We start from the raw sequence: 26,757 nt of genomic DNA, 5'->3' as shown, positions 1-26,757 counted from the left end.
AGATCTTTTGCTGAGATAATGAAAAACAAGTTTTTTTTTTGTTTGTTTGTTTTTTTTTAATTTGGTGCTTATTCCTTTGGATGATCTTCCAGTTTTGGACACTAGAGGCGCTGTGGGCATTTTCAGTTGCTCTTTTTTTTTTTTTTTTTTTTTTTTTTTTTAAAGCTCCTCTATTTTCAACTTTGACCTCCGGCTGTGCATTCAGGAAAATGGAAACTCAGTGAGGAAACGTGGATAGTAAAAGCTTTCACTAATAATTATTAAACTGAGCTTTGGCAGAGCGGTTCTGTCCCATGTTTTGTTCCGATCGCATTCATTAATTTGACTCCTGAACGCAGCTCAACGGTAAACAGTTTATCTGTGCTAAAGTTAGCTTGTTTACAGTGTCGACGGTTGTTAGAGAAGCAATTTATCTGTGAAGAAGCTCTAGATTGGATGTTTTGGTCACAGAGTCGTCGTTTTTGAAATTAAATTAATGCTTTTTTTTTTTTTTTTTTTACAAATAATAATTTAGTTACACATATACGCCAGCATTTACTTTAAATGCTTTACATGCTAACCTTTAGCTTGTAGCATCGTCAGACTCCATAAGCTATTTTACCTTATCTCCACCATAGTAGTCAGAGGAAGCTTGACAGATCCAGGAATGATAATTTTACCATTACAGCAGCAAAAAGAAATCCAATTTAATCAACCAGAATAGGCCTAGGGGTCACTGAATGTAACATGAAAATGTCATCCTGTTGGGGCCTCAAGCAGCACACACCACAGATTTTTCCAACGAAATCAATAATTTATTTTCCAAAAGCGAATATAAACAAAGGTTGTATTAAACAAACTAAAAGTATGGATGAGCTGAAGTCAAAACAAACAAAACTGCGCTAAGCTTCCCGAAAACAAGAGGAACGAAAGAAACAAAAGATAGCAGCTCGATCCCTTCTCTTACAAAAAAAACTTGGGTTGTTAAACAAAGAACTAAGGAGTGGATGGACTGTGCTGCTGCGTGCTGGTTGGTAGTGACGGTCCTCTGATACCCGAGGCTTCGACACATGCGCTGTAGCTCATGAAGCAAACGTATGGAGCCACTGTGCCGAGGCGTGGTTTGGTCACGTGACTCGTGACGTTTGAATCACTTCAGTGACGTTTGAAGCACTCAACTGCTTCGAATCACCTGATTGGTTCGGTTTGTTATGTGAATCACTCAGCGGGATCGAGTGTTCCGGGATAGGAGATCCCTATTTAGTGTTGTTCATTTGAATTGTTTTTCGCAGAATAGATTGGTTTTTTTTTGCTGTCGTTTTTGCTTTGAGAGTTAGTGTATATACAGATAAATATATATATATATATATATATATATATATATATATATATATATATATATATATATATATATATATATATATATATATATATATATATATATATATATATTCCCAACTCACAACCCCCATGCTACAACACCTGGCACAGAACCTTGTCAGGTGCTTAGCTGACAGACTACAAACCAAAGAAAAGAACAGTACACTGACTGTTGCTACACTATTGGCTCTGCAGTTCAAAACTTTTGGATTGACCAATCAGAGTGGCAGCCAGTGTGAAAGAACATTTAATAACAGAATGCACAACAATTAACATAAACAATACCAAGCAGCAGTCATCTACGTCACAAGCACCACCACAGCCTCGTCCTCCACCACCAGTAGCACCTTCCACAGGTATTCTTTTTCTCTTCTGAATAGGGAATGACTGACATTTCTGGTGATGATGATGATGATCTTCAATATTTTTCAGTTCAACTGTGGAGCCTATTAGACGAAGACGCAAGTAGAGCCTGGCAAATGCAAAGCGCCACAGCGAATGCAATTGTAGAAAGAACGGCAGACCCACTGGCTTACTGGGCAACCCACAAAACTGTTTACCCAAACTTGTACAATGGAGCCAAACATTTCCTGTGTACCTCAGCCTCATCTGTGCCGTGTGAACAGGTTTTTTTTTCTAAGGCTGGGGAGATAGTGAGTAAAAGAAGGAACTGCTTGAGTCCCAAACAATGTTCCCTCTAATTTTTCATGAATCTGAGCAAACACACAAACTCCCTGAGCGTCCCTTGGACCACTGTGAGCAACATCAGACGTGTGCACTGTGGTCACACCAGCATCACATCCATTCAAGTTACAAGGTTCATTAAAAGAATCAAATTACAGCATTTACATTTCTGTTAAAACACTTTGTCAACAGGAGCCAGTTGAAGGCTGCAGTGATTTTAGTGACACTACAATGTATAAGAGTGAAGTTATTGAATATTTGTCTCTCTTTACTGTTGCAGCGGTTTTGCAAATTGCAGATGGACCCTGTTCACTCCATAGACACCAATGTTATTCCTGTAGCTTGAAAGACAGCTACTTTTGATAAAACTGGGCTTGTAGCACATTGTCTGCCTTGCAACAATGGGAAAGAGGCACTGTTTATGTTTTGACAACCTACATCTAATGAGTTATTGATGCTGGAAGTCCGAATCTGTGAATATCTTTCCAACTTTACTGAACTTGGGGCCACTACCACCTAAGGAGTGATATATTTAATTCTGAAAAAAGCATTTAGCCATACTTAAAGCTTTAAGTGCTTTATTAACACGGAACTAAAAATTTTGTATTGTTTTATTATCACAGGTTCTGTCTGAAAAGAGGTGGCATCAATTTAAACAGTGAAATCAAACTAATAAAATGTAATGACCAACCAGTGAGCAATACTGGATTCTGCAAAAACATAAACAACTTTTTTAAAAATCTAAATCTTATCTTAACACAGTTAATGTATTAACTTATTTTTGTGTGTATGCATGTATTTATTGATTTATTTAGTACTGTTAACATATCAGAGTTCTGAGTAAATTTTTCTTAAGATAGGCAAAGGCCATTTATTGATTACATATAGCCTCTTAAATGTTTATTAAAAACTAAAAAGCATTTTTAAAAAAACAACTTAGGCATTTATTGAGTCACTAAAATACAGTAGAGTACAGACCACATCAGCATGATTATAAGCATCCTCTGGTAAATTAACAACCAGATACTGATGTCTCTCACCATATGGACTTCAGGAGATGACTGGGGGATGATAAACTGTGACCTACTGGTTGGATTCTCTCTGTTCTCATGTTTCTTACATGTTTGTCCCCTGACAGCCGGGTCCTAATGTTTTTTGAGCAACACACCATACTATGACGTTTTTACAATGATGGTTCTACTATGAAGCCAGTTTGACATGTTCAGGTGTTCTTTGTGTGAAAACTCAGAGATTTCAGGTATCAGAAGGTGGTTTTCAACTTTCTTTGTTAACTTTCTGCTTCAACTTTAAATTAAATTTCCTTCACTAACCCAGCCCTCTGGACTCCCAGTAAGCTGTGTTCCTATTGGCTGTCCAGGTGGCTGCTAGGTGTTATCAGGAACACCTGAGCAGCTCAGTGTCTTCCTGCTTTATTTAGCTGCAGACAAACATTTCCTCTGCTTCTCTTCACCACAGAACTGGGTTTGGCTCCATTGCTTTAGTTTTTCTTTAGGCGTTGGCTTGCAGCTTCCAGCAGTAAAATTGTCTTTAATTTGTTTCTTGGTGTGTTTTAGGGCTTTGTACTGGATAGTTGTCTTGGTAAATGAGGTTCTTTACCCACATGGTGCTAATGTGTGCAGTGATTAGTGGATTTGGTGCAGCTGAGTTGTGTCTTTGTCTTGGCTGTAGTGAGTCTTTAGAGGTTTTTGGTCAGACACATTCTGTGTTCTTGTTTGTGAACCAACGTTGGTTGTCCAGAAGGTAAGAGTTCCTGTCCTGATTCTCTGTTCTCAGAGGTTCTCTGGTAGGCTGCAGGAGACTTTAGCGTTTGGGTTGTGCTAGTTTGGTTTTTGTATGGTTTCATTTGGACGACTATCTTGAGGCCCCTCCATGTGGTTTAGTGAGGTTTTCTGCAACAGTTCTACACAGCAACCTGCAGCAGAAGAGACTTTGAGAGTTTTTAGGAAGTTCTGGAGACCAGACTTTAGAGCAGCAGAAACATTTGTCAGCAGTTTGAGCAGGAGAAGGTGAGCTTCAGAGTAGAAATGAGACAGAAACCTTCTTGACCCGTGTGGTGAGGTCCTGTACCAAGAGTTTGAGCAGGTTGTGAAGAGTCTGTAGTTCTTTGGTCTGAAAGCACAAGAAGAGTCGACTCATTAAAGGAGAAAACAGGAAATACTGTTGGTTCTTCTGTCGCTCTGCAGTTTCCTTAGACTGAATATCAAGTTTATATTTTAAATGATTTACCATGTGAGCCCAAGAAGACTTCAATAAACTCCCTCCATCCCCTGCACACAACACATTTTATTACCATGTTAAATGTTTTTTTTTTTGTTTGTTTGTTTTTTTTAATGTTTTTGAGTTTTAATCGTAGTTTTTTCTCTTTGCTTGTTTAGTTTTGTCATCTGTGTAAAAGGTGATAAACAAATAAAGTTGAATTGAAAAACTGAATAATTGACTAACTCATGATTGTTACAACAGAAGTATTTTCATTGTGATTTAAGGGTTTATTTCATTTTTAAGGTTGGGGTTAAAATCTTGACAGAAAAATAAGATTAAAGAAATAAACTACATAACCAAAAGCAATTAAATCAAACAAAAAAAATTAATACAATAAAACTTTTTAAAAGTTTTATTATTAAAAAGATTTAAGAAATTTAAGATGTAATTTTCTAATTAAACATTTAATTTTTAATTAAATGTTTTGTCTTTTTAAAGGTTTAATAATCTAAATGTTTTGCATTTTTAAAAAAAATGTTTAATATTCTTTAATTTTATTTTTTAAATGTTTAATTATGGAAAATATTGTGTCTGTAATTTTTAATATTTGTATTTTAAAAATTTTGTTTAGTTTCATAATGGCATGTATTGTATGTTGAATTATCTAATTCAATATTTTGTCTGTTTAATAGAGTTAAACATTAAATGCAATTAAATTATATGTACATATACCACCTTTTAATGTTTAGTTTTCTTTTTAAATGCTTCATTGTATTTTCTGTTAAATTCCTATTTGAAGTTTTATTGTCTTTAAGATGTAATTTTCTAATCAAACATTTAATTTTTTAATTAAATGTTTTGTCTTTTTAAGGGTTTAATAATCTGATTAAATGTTTTGCATTTTTCAAAATGTTTAACATTCTTCTTGTTTAATTGTATTTTTTAAATGTTTAATGATGGAAAATACTTTATCTGTAATTTCTAATATTTGTATTATAAAAATTTTGTTTAATTTCATACTGACATGTATTGTATGGTGTTGAATTCTCTCATTCCATATTTTGTCTGTTTAATAGAATGTAATGTAATTTAATGTTTAACTCTATTAAACAGACAAAATATGGAATGAGAGAATTCAACACCATACAATACATGTCAGTATGAAATTAAACAAAATTTTTATAATACAAATATTAGAAATTACAGATAAAGTATTTTCCATCATTAAACATTTAAAAAATACAATTAAACAAGAAGAATGTTAAACATTTTGAAAAATGCAAAACATTTAATCAGATTATTAAACCCTTAAAAAGAAAAGACGTGGGCGCCTGTATAGCTCAACGGGTTAAGCGGGTGATCCATGTACAGAGGCTGGTGCCTGACGCAGCGTCCCGGGTTCGAGTCCCGCTAGTGGCCCCTTTGCTGCAAGTCTTCTCCCCTGTTTGTCTCTCCCTACACCTAATCAATAAAAAGACAAAACATTTAATTAAAAAATTAAATGTTTAATTAGAAAATTATATCTTAAAGACAATAAAAGTTCAAATAGGAATTACACAGAAAATACAATGAAGGATTTAAAAAGAAAATTAAACATTAAAAGGTGGTAAAACATTTAAAAAGAAAAACCTTAAAGATTTAATCGAAACATTAACAGACTGTCTGAAGGTTCAAACTAACAGAGAACTACTCAAGAACTTTTAAGATTTCAGTCCTCAGACTGTGTGAAGGTTCAAACTAACAGAGAAGTACTCAGGAACTTAGAAGATATCAGTCCTTGGACTGTCTGGAAGTTCAATCTAACAGAGAACTACTGTGGGACTTAGAAAATTTCAGCCCTCAGACTGTGTGAAAGCTCAGGTCCTGAGGACTCGGGAGGTCTGGAGGCTTTGAAAGTCTTGGAACTGAGGGTTCAACCCTCCAGCACAAAGGCTGAAGTCCAACCTCCTGAGAAAAACGATCGAGTCGAGACTCAAGTTAAAAAAACTCGAAAATGGCAAAAAATAGATGATAAATGCGCAAAAAAAATAATTAATAAGATAATTAATTATTAATTATTAATAAAATAATTTAAAGATTTAAAGGTTTATCACAGCTGAAATATTACTTATATTTGCACAAATAGTACTTTATACTAAACGGGTTACAATTCTAAAGGTTGAAATCGCCCAAAATATTACTTTCTGTGCATATAGTTCTTGTTTTAAAGGTCTTTAAACGCCAGCGTACTACTTTCTGTCTACGTACATGTATTTTAAAAAGCTTATTCCATCCAAATAGGATTTTCTGACTAACAAATTATGAGTTTAAAGGTTTATTCCACCCAGAACTGTACATAGATCTTTTGCTGAGATAATGAAAAACAAGTTTTTGTTTTTTTGTTTTTTTTTTTTTATTTGGTGCTTATTCTTTTGGATGATCTTCCAGTTTTGGACACTAGAGGCGCTGTGGGCATTTTCAGTTGCTCTTTTTTTTTTTTTTTTTTTTTTTTTTTTAAAGCTCCTCCATTTTCAACTTTGACCTCCGGCTGTGCATGCTGGAAAATGGAAACTCAGTGAGGAAACGTGGATAGTAAAAGCTTTCACTAATAATTATTAAACTGAGCTTTGGCAGAGCGGTTCTGTCCCATGTTTTGTTCCGATCGGATTCATTAATTTGACTCCTGAACGCAGCTCAACGGTAAACAGTTTATCTGTGCTAAAGTTAGCTTGTTTACAGTGTCGACGGTTGTTAGAGAAGCAATTTATCTGTGAAGAAGCTCTAGATTGGATGTTTTGGTCACAGAGTCGTCGTTTTTGAAATTAAATTAATGCTTTTTTTTTTTTTTTTTTTTTTTTTTAACAAATAATAATTTAGTTACACATATACGCCAGCATTTAGCTTAAATGCTTTACATGCTAACCTTTAGCTTGTAGCATCGTCAGACTCCATAAGCTATTTTACCTTATCTCCACCATAGTAGTCAGAGGAAGCTTGACAGATCCAGGAATGATAATTTTACCATTACAGCAGCAAAAAGAAATCCAATTTAAACAACCAGAATAGATGTAGAAGCAGCTCTTTAGTCCTCTGCTCTGTTACAGATGGGGAAGCCACAGAAGAAAAAGAGTCTTGCTGACAAGGTCCGCAAAACCAAGACCTCCACCGAGATCAAAAACAACCCTTTTGAGGTGAAAATCAACAGAAAGAAGTTTGATGTTCTCGGCAGAAAAAGCAAACACGATGTGGGTCTGCCAGGTGTATCCAGATCCAAAGCCATCACTAAGGTAAGAGACGACAACCTCATGTTTTTACCATACCTGCTTCATTTACCTGAATGCACATGCCATTTAAATGAGTTTTATATGATCTAAAATAGTGAATTCATATTTTCAGTATGGTCTTCACAGTGTAGTTATGTTGTGCTCCCTCATGCAATGTAAAATAAACAAGGAACACATTACATTAGATAAATAAACAGATTTTAGTACCAAACACTTAATAGTATATCCTGCAAACTGTCGTGCATGAAACAAATTGGCAATTAGACACCATTTGCATGTTGATGCTGTAGATTTTTCTTGTTCATCTAACATATCTAGCTGAGATTTTCATCAGTGCTGCAAACTGTATATGCAAACAATACCATGCAAATCATCATCTTACAGTTTTACCTCCTTTTATTAGCTGACTGGGTCCTTAATAAGTTTACTGCCATCAAATTATAGTTCTGAAAGTTCATTATTTGTGTGTCAGGAGTTTACTATACCACCTGTAACTTCTCCCAGATTGAGGAATTTGTTTCAGCAATAAAATACTTTGTGAATTCTGAACTCCTACCCTTAAGACTTACGTTCGGGGATACTTCTAGATACTTCTAACTGTACCTGCAAACAGAGTAGTCAGAGGAATAAAAAAAAAAATACCTGTAAGAATTTGGGAGAATGAATAAAAAAGATGGTAAACTGAGTAAAATCTAAAAAATTCTGCAGTGTGATGGAATGAAAAATACAGTAAGGGGTAAAATCTCCTGTTATAGCACTGTTTCTGTCAAGCATTGGTCACAGCTCGCCATCCATTTAACGCTTTCTGTGCTGTGAAGCCTGGTGCTCACAGCGTCATGCTGGGAGAGGGATTTTCCACAGGAGTGACTGAGAGCTTTGTACGAACAGAGGGAACTGTGAAGCAATCGAAATACAGGCAAAAGGCAAATCTTGACTGCCTCTATTGTATGACTTTGAATGTGTTTTTCAGCCTTAACTTAAGCGTCGTTGCAGTTTTTTTGTGTGTCCGTGTTCACCTGAGAGGGAGTGGACCTAATCAATCGCCTTGATTTTTGATCTGTAGAGGAAAGAGACCCTCCTGAAGGAATACAAACAGAAGAACAAGTCCAGCAAATTCATTGACAGACGCTTTGGAGAGTATGACACCAAGATGGCACCAGAAGACAAAATCCTACAGAGGTTCGCTATGGAGAGACAGGTCAGTGATGTGATGATGCTCTTTTTATTACCTGGAACGACCGATTGGACATCGGGTCATGATGTGAAGGATGCAACCAGCCCAACATGCAGGCAGATATATTGACTGATTTTTGTAGCATCTCTATTTAAGCCTCAGTTTTTCACTAGCTTAACATATTTTTTGTGTTATTTTCTACAAAAAACTATTTTAAATCTCAGTTGATTCAGTTCATACATCTCGCATGATTAATTTAGATTTGAGGCCTTGGCTGCAGCTTGTTTTTCTGTCCATAAGTATCAGAATGGAAGGAAAAGCAGCCTCAAGAGCAGACTTTTCTTCATTTCTTTTCTCTAGACTACAGAACTGACAGTAATAGTCATAAAGGTGAAAAGAACAAATGTATCACAATGTTTACATCTATGACAAGATGTAAAACCTCTCTTTATTCTACTTTGCATGGTCTTTTAGCGTACCCATGAAAAGAAGGATGTGTACAACCTAAATGAGGAGGAAGAGCTGACTCATTATGGCCAGTCCTTGGCTGAAATCGAAAAATTCAATGACACTGTGAATAGTGACGATGAATCAGAAGAGAAAGGTCTTTTATCAGGTGAGTCTTAGAATCCACATTTATGACACTTATATATAACATTTATGTGGTACCTCAAGCCTGTTTCCTTTCGAACTGATGAAATACAGTTTGTTTTCTTTAAAAATATGTGGAATTTATATATACTGTATATTCTTAGAGATGTTACTATTAGTTGCCCTTTTCTTGGTTACTCCTTCAGAATTGTTACATAAATCCATTTACATCAACAGAGTAAATTTATAATCCATTTATGTGTGTTGATCCTTATTATTCATAATCACTTTTGTTTGATTAAGCGTGATGTTTGTGAGCATTTTTGTAAACTAACATCCCTTTTGTGGGTTTTTGTTTTTCATGGTTTGTTGAGTCCCAGCCCACAGCTTGATTTGACAATTCATATTACAGGTGACAGATCTGGCATGTGTGTATTTTTTCTTTCTCACCTAGCTGAGCTGACTGCCTCCCACTTTGGAGGAGGAGGAGGCCTGCTGAGGAAGAAAGCATCAGGGGACCAGCAGGAGGAGGAAGGAAGCCAGAGGGCCAAGTCCAGGCAGGAGCTCATTGAAGAGCTCATCCAGAAGTCCAAGCAGGAGAAGGTGAGCTGGTGGATCAATGTATAATTGAGGGACTTTTGAAGTCCATGGGATATATCTTGCAAACATTTTTATTAAAAGTAAAAAAAAATAAATTTAAAAAAAAAAGTTTTTATGTTCATTATGATCATGTCTTTACACATTTCCTAATTATTTATTTTGGAAAAATGACTGGATATCACTAAAATGTCAACTAAATAACCATCCAAATTTAATAACCACCTTCTGATTAGCTAAACAATAATAAAATGAGCTTATTCAAGAATTGCTTTGATTTTTTTTTGTTAAGTTGAGATAATCATGACAGATGTTTCTTTTTTGGCAATATATCAAATTTTATATGGAAGACAAGCAACAAATTGTATCTGTGTCCCAGAAATCATTTCAACTAAGTTCCCATTACAAAAACACCTCTCAAAGAAGTGTGTTAATTCCAGATCACATGACCTGCTCCACATGATGTCATTTCCTCCTGAAGAAAAGAATGGAAAGACTTCAAGGCTTTCTGAGTTATTTAATATAAAGTAGTGTGTGAGTCAAGTGTGGCTTTATGGCATATCAACAGATTTACTACATTATCTTTATAAATAACTTTCAATTTTACTCAATGTTTATATAACATTTAGAAGAATCTTTCTCTAAAAATGGCATGTGGTGTTTGGTTATAGGTGTCCACGTTCATTTGAGGCCTGAAAACAGCAAAAATGTCAACTATGATACAAAAAATCCCACAATTATATATTGACCCTGGTAATACTCCTGCTGATTAAAAAAGACTTTATTGTCTGGATGTGGATTCATGCTGGCTTTTTTGCTGTGTTGTTACTCTTGAATTTAAATTAAAAAGTGCACTAAACTGATGACATTGTGGAATTTTAAGTAGTAATTAGGGCTGTTGGCTTTTTTTTTACTGACTAATGATTGCAGTGGGTTTCTGGAGGAGGTTACTTATGTTAGTGTTCATTCTCAGAGGGAACGACAGGTGCAGAAAGAGGAGGCACAGGAGCTGACTGAGAAGCTGGATCAGGAGTGGAAAAGCATCCAGGCTCTGATGGTGAAAAAGACGCCCAAAGCTGAACGTACCGACACACCGGAAGAGAAACCCAAAGTAGGAATCCATCAATCAATCAACAATATGACGTTTTTTGGGTTTTTTTGTTGTTCCTTTCCACTTGTCAGACCCTGATATTCCCTTGATCTCTATTTCCTCTTTGTACGTTCTAGCTGGATGAATATGACATGATGGTCAGAGAGCTCGGCTTTGAGATGAAGGCTCAGCCCTCAGAGAAAATGAAAACCCCAGAGGAGCTCGCCAGGGAGGAGAGGGAGAAGCTGCAGAAACTGGAGGTATACTGACAGTGCAGAAATGTGCTTGTGTTATCTGCAGTTGTTGAAAAATGTTGTTTTAATGATCATTTAACTAGATTTTTTAATGTCTTAATGCTCTGTGTGATAGATTTGTTTGCCGTGTGCTTTCTCCAGGCTGACCGTCTGAGGAGGATGATGGGAGATGAAGGCGGGGACAGTTTGCAGAGTCAAATCCACATATCTGCTGATGATCTCAATGATGGCTTCATCCTGGACAAACACGATAAGAAGACTCTGGCTTATCAGGTATGAGACTTTGTGCGTCCTGTACATTAGATGCCACTTTTGTCTTGATTTTTGTGGTGATATGGAATGTGTTTTTCTCCCATTTATAGGATGGAAAATGGAACATCGGGGAGGAACTGGAGGAAGATAAGAATGAAAATGGAGAAGAGGAAGAGGAATCTGATGCAGAGGAGGAAAGTGAAGATGGAGATGAAGATGATGAAGAACAGGAAGAAGAAGAAGAGGAGGAGGAGGGCAGTGAAGAAGAAGAAGATGGCCACTCAGACTTGGACTCTGAGCAAGGAAGCGAGAATGAGGAGGGAGAACAGGAGGATGAAGAGATCAGTGCCAAACCAAAGAAGAGCCTCACTACAGAGGAAATAAAGGCCCAGCAGGAGGCAGCTAAAGCAGAGCTCCCTTACACATTTGCTGGTAACTATTACAAAAAGATCTGAAAGAGGCAGGGTACTGAATTAGTTTTTTAAATTTTCCTGCATTTTCTATTGGTGTTTGCTTTTGGTTTTTATTTCAAATAGGATCATTGCAATGTTCTAAGTGATGCTCAGATGAGTATTTATCACATTTTCCTCCCAAAGCCCCAGAGAGCTACAGCGACCTAAAAGATTTGCTCCATGGTCACACCCCTGACAACCAGCGCCTCATTGTGGCCAGGACTCAGAAGTGCAACCACCCTAGTTTGGCTGTCGGCAATAAACTCAAACTTCAGGTACAAAATCCAGCAGGTTACACATTCCCGTAAATTAGTGCAGTACTTTTCCCTTGTAAATCTTTCAGGATGTGCAGAACTTATAATCTCTTCTCTGTCTCAGAAACTGTTTGGCTTTCTGTTGGAGTACATTGGAGAAGTGGCCACCAGGAGTCCCCCTGAACTTACCACCATAGATAAGCTCATACCGTGAGTTCATAAAGTGCCTCTCTTCCTCAAGTTTACCTCTGGATTCAAGTATGTAGTTCTTAAAACTATGTCTCTGTATCATGTTTTCTCTTTCCTGTAGTGAGTTGTACGCTCTGTGCCAGATGTTTCCACAAGCAGCCTGTCAGGCCATGCAGACTGTCCTCGGTGATGCTGGTCACAGCATGGAGGAAGTGGTTGAAGTCAAAGGGCATGCTGCTTTCCCCACGCTAGACATGGTAGGCACTGTTTGCTTTGAGTACCGAAAAACTGTGCTAAATGTCACAAAAGTGTATGTAGTTTTTGAGTATTTTGAAACATTATTTTTAGATCTGCACCATTCTAACTACAGCTATAATTATTGTTGTTTCTTTTACTGTTTGCTTTTGCTGATGCTCAGCGTTTGCACAGGATGAAACTCAGCAAAGGCTGTTGAAAATCATTAAGCTCTGTTTCCCTAAGCATGGATAAGAAATGACTGTAGTGAGGGTACATATATTTTATCAGCTCTTTTCTTTCATCTGGTGTTGGCAGCTGAACAGTCACACTGTTTGAAATTATTTCTGTCCATTTGAAATCTATGGGAGACATGAATAGGATTTTGAAAAATGAGCAGAGATATGCCTTTTGATCCCCAGTGGATGGACACTTGTTCTTTGTGTCTATTACACATTATTTGCTCCTCTATATATGACAAATGCAGCTACATTGTGTTTGTTTTTGTGTTTTAAGCTCATCTACTTGAAGGTGACAGCCCTGCTGTTTCCTACCTCAGACTTCAGACACCCAGTTACAACTCCAGCACTGCTTTACATCAGCCAGACTCTCACTAAGGTACACACAGCCTTTGATATGCTTGTTATTGTCTGTGTTGTTAGAGTTGTTTTGATCTTTGTTCCTGCCTACCTGTGTCTGTGTGTCTCTTATTACATCTTTGTGACTTCTAATGAGGCTTTACCATCTGTCGTTAGTTTTGAATTCAGCTCTCATTCTCATTGTTATGATTATTTTCTTATGTGTTTCCTTTTTTCCATATATACGTCTGATACTTTTACTGTTATTCTAGTGTGCCAGATCACAGCAGTTGTGAGAAGTTGTTTTCTTTCCAGAGCTGCCTCTGAAACAGTCAGGGCAGTAAGTGCAGAAAGGGAGGTTCAGCTTTTAGTAAAAATTACTGTAGTAATGTTGAGTGTGTTTATGTCTGTGTTTTTATTTCTTTATTTTGTCCATTTTTAGTGTCCGGTGAGATCATTACAGGACGTGACATCAGGTTTGTTCCTGTGCTGTCTGGCAGTGGAGTACATCTCTTTTTCAAAGCGCTTCCTGCCAGAGCTCATCAACTTTCTGTCTGGAACACTTCACCTGGCAGTGCAGGACAAGACTTCTTTAGGTAGCTTCACTGCACTTTTACACAATCTAACATGCATGTTTAGGTTCCAGCTTTGATAAAGTATGAAAATGAACTGACATGCTATGACATTGTGTTCCAGGTTACACAGTGGTACCACCTTTCAGGCCATCTGGGAAATACAGTGACCTGCTGGTGTTGTCGGCCTCAGAGTCATGCAAGAGCTGGAGCAAGAAAAGCCTGCCGATGTCTGCAACCCAAAACCTGGAGCTAAACAATGACCTGGACAGAGACAACCACAGGTAGGAGGGCAGGAGGGTAGACATGTAGGCAAAGAAGCCAGCTAAACCTCAGTACTACTGAATGAGATTACATACAGGGGGTCCTCGACTTACCTCGGAGTTCCGTTCCTACTGATCTACGTAAGTCGATTTTTGCCATAAGTCGGAACTCCGACGAAAATGCAAACAAAGTCGTTATGTGCATCGCTATATCGATCAGATCTTCCGAAAAGTAAATACCAAAGACTTTCATGCATGTATGAGTCAATTTACAAGAAGATAATAGAATATTATAACGGACTGATATTGTTGTTGATGTTTCAATGTGTAATGTTTACTGCTGACAGTCAACAGCAGTGTGTGTGTGTATCAAGCGAGAGAGAGCTGTGAACAGCGGCTAATTCTGGAGCTAAATTATAGGGTTTTTGTAGTTATTCTGGTGTTGGTAGCCACAGTAGCCTGTGTGAAGGTTCAATAAACAACCAGAGAATGAGATAAAGTCTCACTCATTCATCACAGAGGGTCGCTACAATATGTTGCACTGTTTTTACAATTTGACCGAACTTTGTCGATGTTTCGCCCTGTTCCCAGCGTTTTGTTCTATCGAATTTCACTTCCATGAAGATGGCTTTCCTTTTCTTCAAAACATTGCCATCAGAAGAGTTTGACTTACTCTTGGGAGCCATAATGAAGGGCAAAAAGTTAGCGAATGTAGTACAATCCAAGGTGGCGTACAACTGGCGAATGTAAACAAAGCCGTCTTATAATGTCGTGTGATGACGTATTCGTCCACTCTGCTCGTTAACTAGTTCCACGTAACCAGTTCCGATGTGACGACGACATGCTGTAGGTCGATGACGTCGTAAACTGAGGACACCCTGTATTTATATATTTTTCTAAATACAGCATATCTAAGCAACTGTTCTGTGTTGTCACCACAACATAAAATAACATGAGTGTACAGACTAACCTCAGAACAAAATGTTTTGGTTCTGAGGTACCAAGTTTATTTGAATAAAGAACAAAGAAGACAGTGAAGTTACATGACTTAACAAGATATGATTCTGTTATTTAGGTCACCTAAAAGTGTTTCTGTAGATAAATAAGCTTGTTGGCCTTCAGTAGAGTCAGATGAGACGGTCAATATCAAACTCATATCTGTCTTTTAAACATGAAACAACAACCAGGACACAGATGAAATAAAAAAAAATTATTTTCTAGTATTATGTTATATGTAATTAGTTTTGTCCATACAAGATTAAAGCCAGTAGATGGTTGCACATAACGCCCCGTAGAACGACTTGTCATTTTCACTGCAAGTTAACTATAATTGCCATCTGCATATCTTACAATAGCCATGGTTAATCTTCACTAACGCTAGTTAACATTACTTAAAGGTTAAATTCACTTTTTTGAAGTCTGTTGTAAACCATCTATCCACTTGTTCTACTAGATCTCCACCAAATCCTAGCAAGGATACTAAAATTATATTAAGTTTGATGAGATCTTCACTCTCATGCTGCCAAACTTTAAAGTGTATTTTTTTGTTACAAATAAGGACTATAGATTTGGTCCTCCTTCTCTGTCCACACATATGGATTATTGTCTGGACAGAAGCAGTGATCACGACAAATACATCTTTCAGTGTAATTTTTGGCATGTGTGTAGGAGAATAACTGTCCTCAAACTGTAACAACAACATGTCAACAGAGATGAACCCTTTTCTGTAGGCAATTACAAGCACAGTAGGAAAGCAAGGAGGGAGCTGAGGTGTGACTAAATCTTCTATCTTCATCTTCACACTGCTTCTCATGTTCAGTTTGGACCAAAGGAAGACCACCAAAAAATGAAATGACTGCAGTGGAACATGAGAAGTGAGGTTGATTAATTCCCTTGTATGGAAGTGGATGAAAATAAAAGCTCACTTATTTTTTCAGTGACCTCAAAACAGAAGCACACAAACGTGCACTTGCACAGATCTCTGTGTCACTAGTTGCTTTGCAGCATTTTGCAGAAAGTTGCATGTTCCGCATTGCTGATAAAGTATGAACATTCCTTATTATCATGGCTGCCACTGTATCGACATGAAAACACAAGATAGGCTCTAATACTGTGTTTACCTGTACACACTGTATGGCTCAGAAGTGATAAATCCAAATCATGTGATTGTGATGAGTCGCCAGCATGTCTTCACACAGCAGCTGGTGTGTGGGCACAAAGCAAAGCTTGCAAACAGGCTTCAGCAAGCCATGATTGTACACAGTTTGTGAGAACATACATTTTTATTTGTACCCAACTAAAATTAATACTTACAACATTTCATCAAACACTCAGACTGAAAAGCATGATGGAAAGAAATCACTCACAGGCAGGATTCATATTAATTACCAAAAAAAAAAAACCTACACCGATTTATCTAATGCATTAATTTGAAAGCAACACTTGTTTTAGATTTTTTGTATTATAATAATGCAAATTAAGTATTGTAGTGTCAGTAAATACACACTCCGTAAATCATCTTCAATGCGTTGCCTTGCCATCTGATCTAAACCACGGTCCTCCTGCTTCTCACACCTGGGTGCCCAGCTATATTCTAATTCTTACATTCCTTCAGGACGTGGGGTGGCTGACAAGTCCAGTCCTCATAGTAGTTACTGCCAGGCCTCTGGAAGGAGAGGACAGAGTGAGTGTGCACTGCGTGAAGGCTGAAGAGTGTCTAAATGTGTAAAGATGAAGACACGCAGTTGCACACAGAACATTGAACTCATGCAGTAGTAGTGACGGAGCAGTTATTTTCAATCACTAGATGCAGGAGAAGTAACTTCCACTTTGAAAGTTGTAACAATTTTCCACCTATCTTAAAGTGTTTTGCACTTTTTGCCCCTCAGAGTAACTAGTGGTCATAGATTCTTCGTGAAAGATGCACATGCAGCTAAATAACAACACTGCTCAGCTGCTGGAAAGCACATGGTTGCATTAGATTGCCATGAAGTTTTGCACAGACATTCATAGTTTATAGAGGATACATCCAAATAATGTTGGTCCACTGACTTTCTACTAGCACAATATAGTAGCGAGACAGTGAATCCTACTGACTTAGCTGAACCAGTTAAGTTTTTTTTTTTGTTTAACTGTCTTTAGTGTGATTAACATTTCTAGACAGTTATTAAAAGATAGATCCCCCTAAAATTTGCGCATTCATATTCCCCTTAAGATGTGTTGTCACATAATCTCATTCCTTTATATAACTATAAATCTATTTCACATTTTTTACATTTTCTTGAGGCATGTGTGAGCTTTCAATTTTTTTTGCAAGAGAGTTTTTTGTGACACCTAATGCTACAATCAGTGTAATCTGCATGTGAGCAATACTTGTTGAGTGCTTCTGTGACACAGGCCCCAGATACATAGAAGAAATACACTGGACATATTATATACGTAGAATGCATTTCTGCCTCTACACATGTGCACGTGCTCATTTTAACTTACATCTATACATAGTGTTCAGCAAGGTGTTTTATTTAGAGCTTGTTTGGCAGAAAGTATGAAACCCATGCCAGGACATTTTAGAGCTTTATATCTGCAAAAAGGCTAAAGTTCCATATGTAAAAAGACGACTGAGGGAGTTATCTGTAATATCTGCTTCAGCGAGTGCTTTGCATGAGATGACTCAGCCATTAAGGTTTGAGAAATCAGATGTAGGGAGGCTAATAAACCATAAGACAAACCGTGAAATATGAAACTAGAATGCTCATTATGTTTGTGTCTCTCCACAGGTTAATGTTACTGTCTACTTGTCTAGACTTGGTGAAGAGATGCTGCCTGCTTTACAAAGACCTCACGTCCTTTAAGCACATCTTCCAGCCAATTAGGACGCTTCTTTCCAAACATCTTGCCATTCAAACATTACCAGAGCCCTTGCAGGTTAGTGCCTGATTGGTTTGATACACAGAGTGCCCGTCTCTCAGTTTTTCTCTTTGCATATTCAGTATTTTCTGCTGTTTCTGTTGCAGGAGCTTCACAGCAAGATCTTGGAGACCATCAGCAGCGCTCCTGTGACTCACAGACCGCTAGTTTTTGAGAAGAAGAAGCCGATTCCTCTGAAGTTGCTCACACCTAAGATAGTTGAAGTGTAAGCAACACTGAGGAATTATCCATCCAGACCTGACACCTTAGCTCCTTTAAAGAAACTGTTTATGATCATGTGTATTTGCGTGTGTTGTATCTGTTTTAAATATCTCATTTGCGTCTTCGATATTGATCAGGTTGGACTACGGAAAGAAGCGTGGCAGCACCAGAGAGGAAAAAGAGAGGGAGCGATTGAAGCACAAGTACAAGAAGGAGTTCAAGGGCGCTCTGAGGGAGATCAGGAAGGACTCGCGCTTCTTGGCCAGAGAGAAACTCAACGAGGTCATGAACAGGTGTGAATAAAGCAGGATGTCCATGTAGAACGGTGAATTAAAATGTCCTTGCATCTAACTCGTTCAAATTCTGTGTTTCAGGGATGCAGAGAGAAAGAGAAAAGTGAAAGAGCTCTTTGGCAGCTTGGCCACTCAGGAGGGAGAGTGGAAAGCCCTGAAGAGAAAGAAGAAGAAGTGAAATATCGATTCTCAGTCACCAGTTTCCTTCATCACCTCTTCTTTTACGTATGGACTTATTCAGATGAGCTGTGGATAACTTGTACAAGGTTAAAATTTGTAGAATTAACTCTTTGTACTGCTTTTTTTTAATCATTATCCTTCAGCTTCCCTGTTAAAGACACATTTTCTGCTGTCTGAGAAGTTGCTGACGTGATTCACTGTCAAATGTGGCCGATGTGGGCGTTTGACGTGACAATTAGATACTGTTGTTGGAGGTGTCAGTCAACAAAGCAGTGAATATTTTGATGACATTCTCCTTTTTATTGCCACAGAAACCATCATGATAATGTGCTAAAATACAGGAAGAATACAAAACATTATCTTTATTGTGTCATATGTCCTGTCGGCAATGGATATATTCTCCAGGATTACTACAATCATGATAAGAATTCTAATAAAGTCGCAGTCAAATGCTTTGGGTAGAGGAGGAACTAATAATTAAATGTCTGCAGATAAACATAAAGCTTCATTTTACATAATATCCATCAGCTTCTGTCTCGGAAACATTCAGATTTTTCACTGGTTGTATTTAGAGAAGATGAAACCGGCTGTATAGTCTGTTTTTTATTTATAAAAGGAGGTCAGTCATATAGAGAAAATACAAGATATAGAATGAGTTGTAGATTTAAGGGAATGCAGTAGAGTGGGTGTAGACAGCAATAGTAGGGAGCAAGGGTTTAATAGTAGGGTTATGTTGTGTTTATATTTCCATTTACAGGTTTTATCATACTTGATCAAAACAGTCAACTTCCGACTGCATGATGAGTAAAAAAAAAAATACACATACATTCATCCCTATGTACACAACATTGGGCTACCTCTTTCTGATAGTTGCATCTAACTGCTCCTTAATGAGCTTGATTGAGAGAAAGATGAAAGAATGTTTAAAACGGTTGAGTCTGCACAACAGATCTCTGTACCTTCTGCCTGAAATCAACAGAACATACTCGGAAAACAGGACATGTGATGAGTCTGATAGAATACCGTTTGCCTGCCTGATGGTGGCCTGTTTAACAAGTCTTGCGGCATGAGTGGAGCAGGGGTATCAATGATCTCACTCGCCATATTCACCAGGTTATGAATCTGAGTTTTTGATTTGACTGTCAGAGCCCCAAATCAGCACCTGTACCTAAGTATGGACTCAGTGGTTGCAATGTAAAAAATCAATGTGATTTCTCTACAGACACAAAAAAGCCTGAGTTGTTTGAGAAAATGGAGGCGCTGATGTATTCTGGCACAAACACTAGCTACCTGTGTGTCACTATCAATGTGCACACCTAGGTACCTAAAAGAGGTGAACCCTCGTGTTGTCCTGCGGGTCAAATTGCCCCATTTCAAAGTTTGAAAATGTGGAAAAAAACATTTTTATGTCCACATTTTTGCTGGATTTTGGTTAATTTTTTGTGAATGTTCTTAAAGAAAATATTAGAAGTTTTACTGAAAAATATGTAATCACTTTAGATATTTTTAGGATTTTTTTTTGAAGATTTTTACTCATTTTTTGAAAATATTTACAAGAATTTTCTTGCCAAATTTGGGGGATTTTTTTAGTCACCTGACCTCATTCTTTGGGAACATAATGTTGCTGAACCTGACCAACCCCAGATCATAACCCTAACCTCCACAGGCTTGTAGTCACTAGCCATGATCAGGGCATCACTTCACCCGCCTCTCTTCTTACCCTGATGCACCCATCGCTTTGGAACAGGGTAAATCTGGACTCATCAGATCACATGACCAACCACATTTGTTCCTCGAAGATGATGGTTCACCACTATCCGATAGATAGATAGATAGATAGATAGATAGATAGATAGATAGATAGATAGATAGATAGATAGATAGATAGATAGATAGATAGATAGATAGATAGATAGAGCATAATTCAAAAACAATATAATAGGCTTATTGCCAATCTTATAAGGGCAACAGTTGTGTCAACACAACTGATTGACTTTGAAATTGCTTGTCTGAAGGCACACAGGGACATTCTATTGGAAATCATAAAGAATCACTTTGTTTCCACTCGATTTCAAAGGGACCTTTAATGTGTGGGATGAACATAATAACCACTACATGGAAATGTATATGTATATAAATGTATATGGAAACCATATTTAATATTTTTTCTTGCCTTAGATTCACAGGGAGGTGTGCATAAAGGAAGATTTGTCATTCTTTATCTAATTATGATAATATACTAGTTATAGTTATCAACTATTACATGGAGTTAGTTGGTGTGAGATAAGAGGATGCAGAAGATAGGGTTAGATGGAAACATCCGATTCATTGTGGCGATCCATGAAGGGAAAAGCCGGAAGGAAAAGAGAAAGAAGAAGAAATGATTAACTATCACATTATAGGTCTAGTGGTTTTTACATTATTGTTTATTCATTTGAGGACATTTTCCCTTGTTGTCAACGCAGTTTCCGTAGTGTAGTGGTTATCACGTTCGCCTAACACGCGAAAGGTCCCCGGTTCGAAACCGGGCGGAAACATCTTTAGTTCTCCATGTGGGTGCTGACGAAGAACATCAAACAAAACACTTTATCAATACAAATTTGTACATGCTGTCTTTGAGGGACATCATTGACGTATTATATGGAGCAGTTAATAAATCGCTCTTGTATGGATTGAACATACTTACAGCGACGTAACAGCCGCACCATGAATGATTGTTTTCTACCACAGATAGTCTAGCTCATAAATAATATTACACTCCCCGTCGGGGAATCGAACCCCGGTCTTCCGCGTGACAGGCGGAGATACTGTCCACTATACTAACGAGGACTGCTTGAACGATCGGTGAGCTCGTTTGATGAGATTCAACACCATTCATAAAGGTCACTTACGGCTCCATTCACACAGACCCCTAACATTTCCATTACACACACAGTGTCTGTCACTCCCACAGGATTCAATTCAATTCAATTCAGTTTTATTTATATAGCGCCAGTTACAGTCAAATTGTCTCAAGACTGTATTCTGTCTGGAAAGCACTTTGGTCTTCTTCTATGTTGTTGGAAAGTACTCTACAAATAAATTTTTGATTGATTGATTGATTGATTGATCAAGACGCTTTACAGGACTAGCCAATACACCAAGTGATGCCATAATAATGCAATAACATACTAAAATGTAATTAATAGCAGTTGATCAAAGTGTCCACATAACTAACAGCCCTGTCAATTTCTTATTTCTTAAAAGTTCAGGACTCAAACTGAGGAGGACCACAATGTCACATAATAACATGCAGCTGACCGAGCCAATCACTGCTCTCAGCACAGTTTTACCACCGTTTGGGCCCGACGTCATCCTCCAGCTGGTACTTACATAACCCTTGAAGAAATGTTAATGGATTATGTGTTTTGAGTGAAAAAGAACTTGGACTCTTCACCCTTAAAGGTATACATGAAAAAGCCTCTTGGATGACAGACGAACGCAAAGAATAAATTTGTTTCTGCCCGGTTTTGAACCGGGGACCTTTCACGTGTTAGGCGAACGTGATAACCACTACACTACGGAAACTATTTATGTATAAGTGGATACCAGTACGGTTGAAGTCACATGATCAAAATATTTAAAAAAAAACATAACAAGGACTAGTCATTGACTATGGTAAATTATTATTATTATTGTAAAGTGATAACAATGACAAATATTTCTGTAAACTAGACGCAAACACAGTAGGACAATATGTCTCGTTGAGGATCTATGACAAGGTACCGAGTTTTGCGTGGTTTCCGTAGTGTAGTGGTTATCACGTTCGCCTCACACGCGAAAGGTCCCCGGTTCGAAACCGGGCGGAAACATCTTTATTTGCCAACGTTAGAGCTGAATACGAAGATCAAACAGCTCTGCCAATCAGTCATTAAGTGATTGGAAAGAATTAAACATAGACATAAAAACAAGCACTGCTGCAGCAAACACATTCATTAGTGAGAAGTCATGTCAACCTGGTGTCTTGAGTCTTCAAGGTGATCTGATTTCAAACACCTCTAACTTAAGATATTCGGACTGTGACCTGGAAATCCGTATTGGTGCATCATAAAAAAGGAAGACTTGTTTCCTAAAATGCATATCGAGGATGGAGGAGGCTGCTGGAGGAGTTAGAAACAAGGATGCACAGGTGTATCCTACCTGTGTCCTCCATGAAGTCTTTTCTGCACCAGTGACATAAAAGAGGTGTGATGCAGCTGGAATGTACAAACCATGTGGGCAGTAGGACCAACAAATGTATGTATATGATATGTCTATCTTCATTTGTGTGGTACCATTATTTGTCTACTATTTTATATTTCACTCTGCACAAGTGTGATAGATAGATCGATCGATTGATAGATAGATACTTTATTAATCCCAATAATGTGTTGGATGGTTCTTGATGTGACTTTAGTACTTTCAGACATTTCCTAAGTTGTTTTCTTTGCTTGAAGCAGGCCAACAACTTGACCCTTCTGAGACAGATTAACATCCTTTCCATGACCACAGGATATGTCTTCTGACAGGTTGTTTAAGAAATGAGAAGCTCCTCATTGCAGCTACGGTTAAATAAGTTGTTGTCAGCTGAAATGTATTCATCACTGTAATAATTATCCAATGGAAGGCTCTTACCTAATTGCTTAGTTAAATCCAGGTAGCGACCTTTTTTTGGCCAGGCAGTATATATATATATATATATATATATATATATATATATATATATCTCACTGGACTTTGATTCAGTCAGGTAAATTTGTAATCTTTTATCTTAAATGGAAAGCACTTTGGTTCTGTTTCTGTTGTTCTAAATGCACTTTGAGTGTCTCTCGACTGACTCATGCTGTCGTCACAAGACCCCTCTGCGTGGTCCATGATGAGCAATAATAACAGGGAGTCATCAGCTACTTTGGGACTGCAGGGTTGTTCCGGGAAATGGCAGTTGACAGGTACATACAATTACAAGCGAGGATGAAAAAAAACCAACAACTTTGAGTCACACAACTCCAGGCCTCTCAGCAGATTCACTACTGAAAAGTGCAGGCGAAGAGTTTAAAGGACTCACTCCGTTAGTTAGAAATGTGGACAATACATGATTATAAAGAATTCTCATAACAATATGTCTGCGATATATATATATATATATATATATATATATATATATATATATATATATATATATAGAGAGAGAGAGAGATATAGATATAGATATAGATATAGATATAGATATAGATAGATAGATAGATAGATAGATAGATAGATAGATAGATAGATAGATAGAGATATTTATATATATATAATTTAAAAACAAATTCTAAACTTAGCTTTTTGAGTGTTTTCTATTGTTTTCTGGGCAAATGAAATACACTCAAATATAAATGTGGGGAGATGGAGAAAGTCTACACTGCATGTTGCTCCTTTGTTGGAATGTCAACCAGATAGTTACTGGTTCATTCATATTATCACCTCTACATTTTTTTTACATGATTTCAGAATTTAGTTTTTCAAATATGATGTTTACCATCATTATTGATATATGGCAATTTCACTTTTTTTGGAGAAAACTAAAATTCCTCAATATAAAGACATTATCCCATTGTGAACAAAGAATTTTTTTTACCCCTTATATAAACGGATTGTCATTATTTTTGAAAAACAGATATATCTTTTGTGTCATAAGTCCTCCTCTAGCATGCAGTATAGCATATTATCCTGCTGCAGCTGTAGAGGAATGTGTCGTGAGCAACAAATAGCACAGTCCAGCTGGTGATATACAGCAGGACTAAAGGATTTGGCGGTCTTAGCGTAAATGGAGCAGAGCTGTCTGTCGGAGAAAAACATGTTGGAGGAGCTGATTGCAAGGACAGACCTTTATAAGTACATGTCTTTCTCATTTTCCTTCAGGCTGTAGAGCCTGAAGCTTTACAGTTAGATGCAGGGACGGATCTGCTGGGGTGGCATAGGGTGGCAACTGCCACGCCTAGAAGATGCCTTGCCACCCCGGCTGCCACCTCAGTTCTGAAAGATCTAATTCAAAAATATGCATATGAAAGGTTGTGGCCGGCCGTAAAGAGCGAAAGTCCAGGAAAGACGAATAACGAGTGAAACTCCGATGTCCGAGTGCTTTCGAATGCACCATGTTGACGTCACGTCTTGTACAGTCTATGCTGCTACAGATAGGAGGCGATACAACTCACCTGAGGGAACTGCTCTTAGACCTCACTCATGTAGATGACAGCTGGACTTCGGTGTGACAGTAAGACACTAGTTAGACTGGGTTAGACTACATGCTAATATAACTGTTCACAATGTATTAAATGCTAATAGTGTCAAAATTCACATAAAGTGTTTGCTTGCGAGACGAGCCACGGTTTCCAGTGAGTCTGGGCCTTGCTAATTTTTACTTCTGTAGCTAGCTAATGTTAGAGAACAGCCACAGAAGGATGGTGGGGGATCTGTGGAAGTTTTTCTTTTTTGTTGATAATTACAACCTGTGGTTCTATCAACAGGCTGTAAGTCAATAGAAATCACACATTCACTGAGACTTTACATGACATTAAAGTGTAACCAAACCTCCAGTCACACCAAGTTTTCATGCACTGTTTGAAAACTACATCCTGCTTGTTTAATGCTGGTTTTTATAATTTTGGTGTCAAGGTCATAATAACACCAACATTGATGTGTTTCATCATAGTACAGTTATATCATTTAGTTTACAGCTGAAAAAAACATTTACATGTTAAGTATCTCTTTAAAGGTTTAAATTGTACACATCAGATTGTGTCATACTTAATAATTAAAATTATCAAAGGAAAAAACATAATTCAGTCAGTGTGATTCTTGTAGGAGACAATAAAGAATGAAGAGGAAGGAACCACCAGCAGCTTTTCCCAGCCTAAAAGAAGAGAGGAGGAAGAGCATCCCAGAGAGGAGATGGAGGAGGAAGAGTTCAGAGAGAGAAAGAAATGAAGGCACAGCTAAAGGTAAATCAGAGACTATCTCTGGTCCAACTGGTCCACATGCTATGAATATTGCTTTAGTATAATATATCTGAGTAAGAAGTACACCTGTCACAATAATTACCTTTTTGGACAAATTATTATCTGATGTAGTTAGTCTTGTAATTTTAAGATGTTAAGTAGATCCTTAATTCTTAAGAATATCCAAATATTGGATTTATAGAATTATTGTAAGAAATGTCTCAAATAAAGAGCATCAAAAAATAAAACCACAAATCTAAGACAATAAATAAAATTATCTGGACTCTGACTCTGTTCTAGATGAATTAATAATGTAATCATTGTGGCAGGCTGAACATAAGCATAGATCACAGAAATGCAGATTTCCCAAAACTGTGCATAAGAGAGACATTGTCTAGTCTTAATCTAATTTGTTGCTAAATTTAAGAAACATTTTTAACATATCTAGCATTTGGTTTCTTCAAAGTGTATAAGGTTGACTTTATTTCAGTTTAAATCTTTTCCCCTTTCTGCTAGACATATCAGATCACATATTCTGATTGGCAGCTGATAAGAACAACTCATGTTTAGGATTGGCTGACAAATACAAATGATATGTACTTATTTAACATACTTATTTCAACAGTATTTGCATCAATTTGATAACGCCTGCTGGTTGGTTTCATCCAAATCCGTCATTCCATTTTTGAGTAATGTTGCTAACAGACAGACAAACCAATGGCAGTCATCACATGACTCTGCCAAGGCTCCGCCTCCTTGGCAGAGTATGCATATATATATATGTATATATGTAATCAGATAGTGGTTGATTCTGTGGCTACAAGTAGAATTATTATTATTATTATTTTTGTGCAAACTACATGTCAAAGTACATGTTTTTTTTCTGATTTAAATGCACCAAAATGACTACATCGAAACCTTATATTGCTGAAAATCTGTGGAAGAGATTTAAATCAGTTATTGGCGCATGATCAACATGTTCTCTTTTTTCCATCAGATGATTGTTAGCTGACACATGCATGCTCTCCCACCTACACACACAAAAACACCACTACACAAACGTTGCTGCTGCTGCTATTTTTGGTGGAATTTGCTCAGTTCCTGAGGCGACGACATCCAGCTCACGTTTGCA

General features: G+C 37.4%; 1 protein-coding gene and 4 non-coding genes across 6 annotated transcripts; 3 read left to right on the top strand and 2 right to left on the bottom strand.

Moving 5' to 3' along the window:
• The first annotated feature begins 244 nt into the window (after positions 1–244).
• nop14 (NOP14 nucleolar protein homolog (yeast)) lies at positions 245–19,088 on the top strand. Of its 2 annotated transcripts, none has more exons than XM_055004087.1 (19): positions 245–345; positions 7,347–7,529; positions 8,590–8,724; positions 9,175–9,316; positions 9,746–9,894; positions 10,862–10,999; positions 11,116–11,238; positions 11,374–11,505; positions 11,595–11,916; positions 12,081–12,211; positions 12,315–12,400; positions 12,501–12,636; positions 13,130–13,231; positions 13,634–13,787; positions 13,888–14,047; positions 17,803–17,950; positions 18,040–18,158; positions 18,292–18,447; positions 18,529–19,088. In XM_055004087.1, the coding sequence occupies exons 2-19, from the start codon at positions 7,347–7,349 to the stop codon at positions 18,623–18,625; spliced, it is 2,613 nt and encodes an 870-aa protein (XP_054860062.1). In that variant the 5' UTR covers positions 245–345; the 3' UTR covers positions 18,626–19,088. The 2 variants fall into 2 exon arrangements, with proteins under 2 accessions (XP_054860062.1, XP_023150377.2); XM_023294609.3 differs by lacking the exon at positions 245–345 and adding an exon at positions 6,777–6,942.
• A 2,003-nt stretch (positions 19,089–21,091) lies between these two features.
• trnav-aac (transfer RNA valine (anticodon AAC)) lies at positions 21,092–21,164 on the top strand. The gene has a single exon. It is a non-coding gene; the product is annotated as a tRNA-Val (tRNA).
• A 220-nt stretch (positions 21,165–21,384) lies between these two features.
• Positions 21,385–21,456, bottom strand: trnad-guc (transfer RNA aspartic acid (anticodon GUC)). The gene has a single exon. It is a non-coding gene; the product is annotated as a tRNA-Asp (tRNA).
• Positions 21,457–22,121: 665 nt separating this feature from the next.
• trnav-aac (transfer RNA valine (anticodon AAC)) lies at positions 22,122–22,194 on the bottom strand. Its single transcript has one exon. It is a non-coding gene; the product is annotated as a tRNA-Val (tRNA).
• A 211-nt stretch (positions 22,195–22,405) lies between these two features.
• trnav-cac (transfer RNA valine (anticodon CAC)) lies at positions 22,406–22,478 on the top strand. Its single transcript has one exon. It is a non-coding gene; the product is annotated as a tRNA-Val (tRNA).
• The last annotated feature ends 4,279 nt before the right edge of the window (positions 22,479–26,757 follow it).

The sequence above is a fragment of the Amphiprion ocellaris genome, chromosome 17, assembly GCF_022539595.1.
Source record: "Amphiprion ocellaris isolate individual 3 ecotype Okinawa chromosome 17, ASM2253959v1, whole genome shotgun sequence".
Classification (NCBI taxonomy): Eukaryota; Metazoa; Chordata; class Actinopteri; family Pomacentridae; genus Amphiprion; species Amphiprion ocellaris.
The sequence above is the reverse complement of the archived record's forward strand: the minus strand, read 5'-3'. Positions and strand labels throughout refer to the sequence as shown.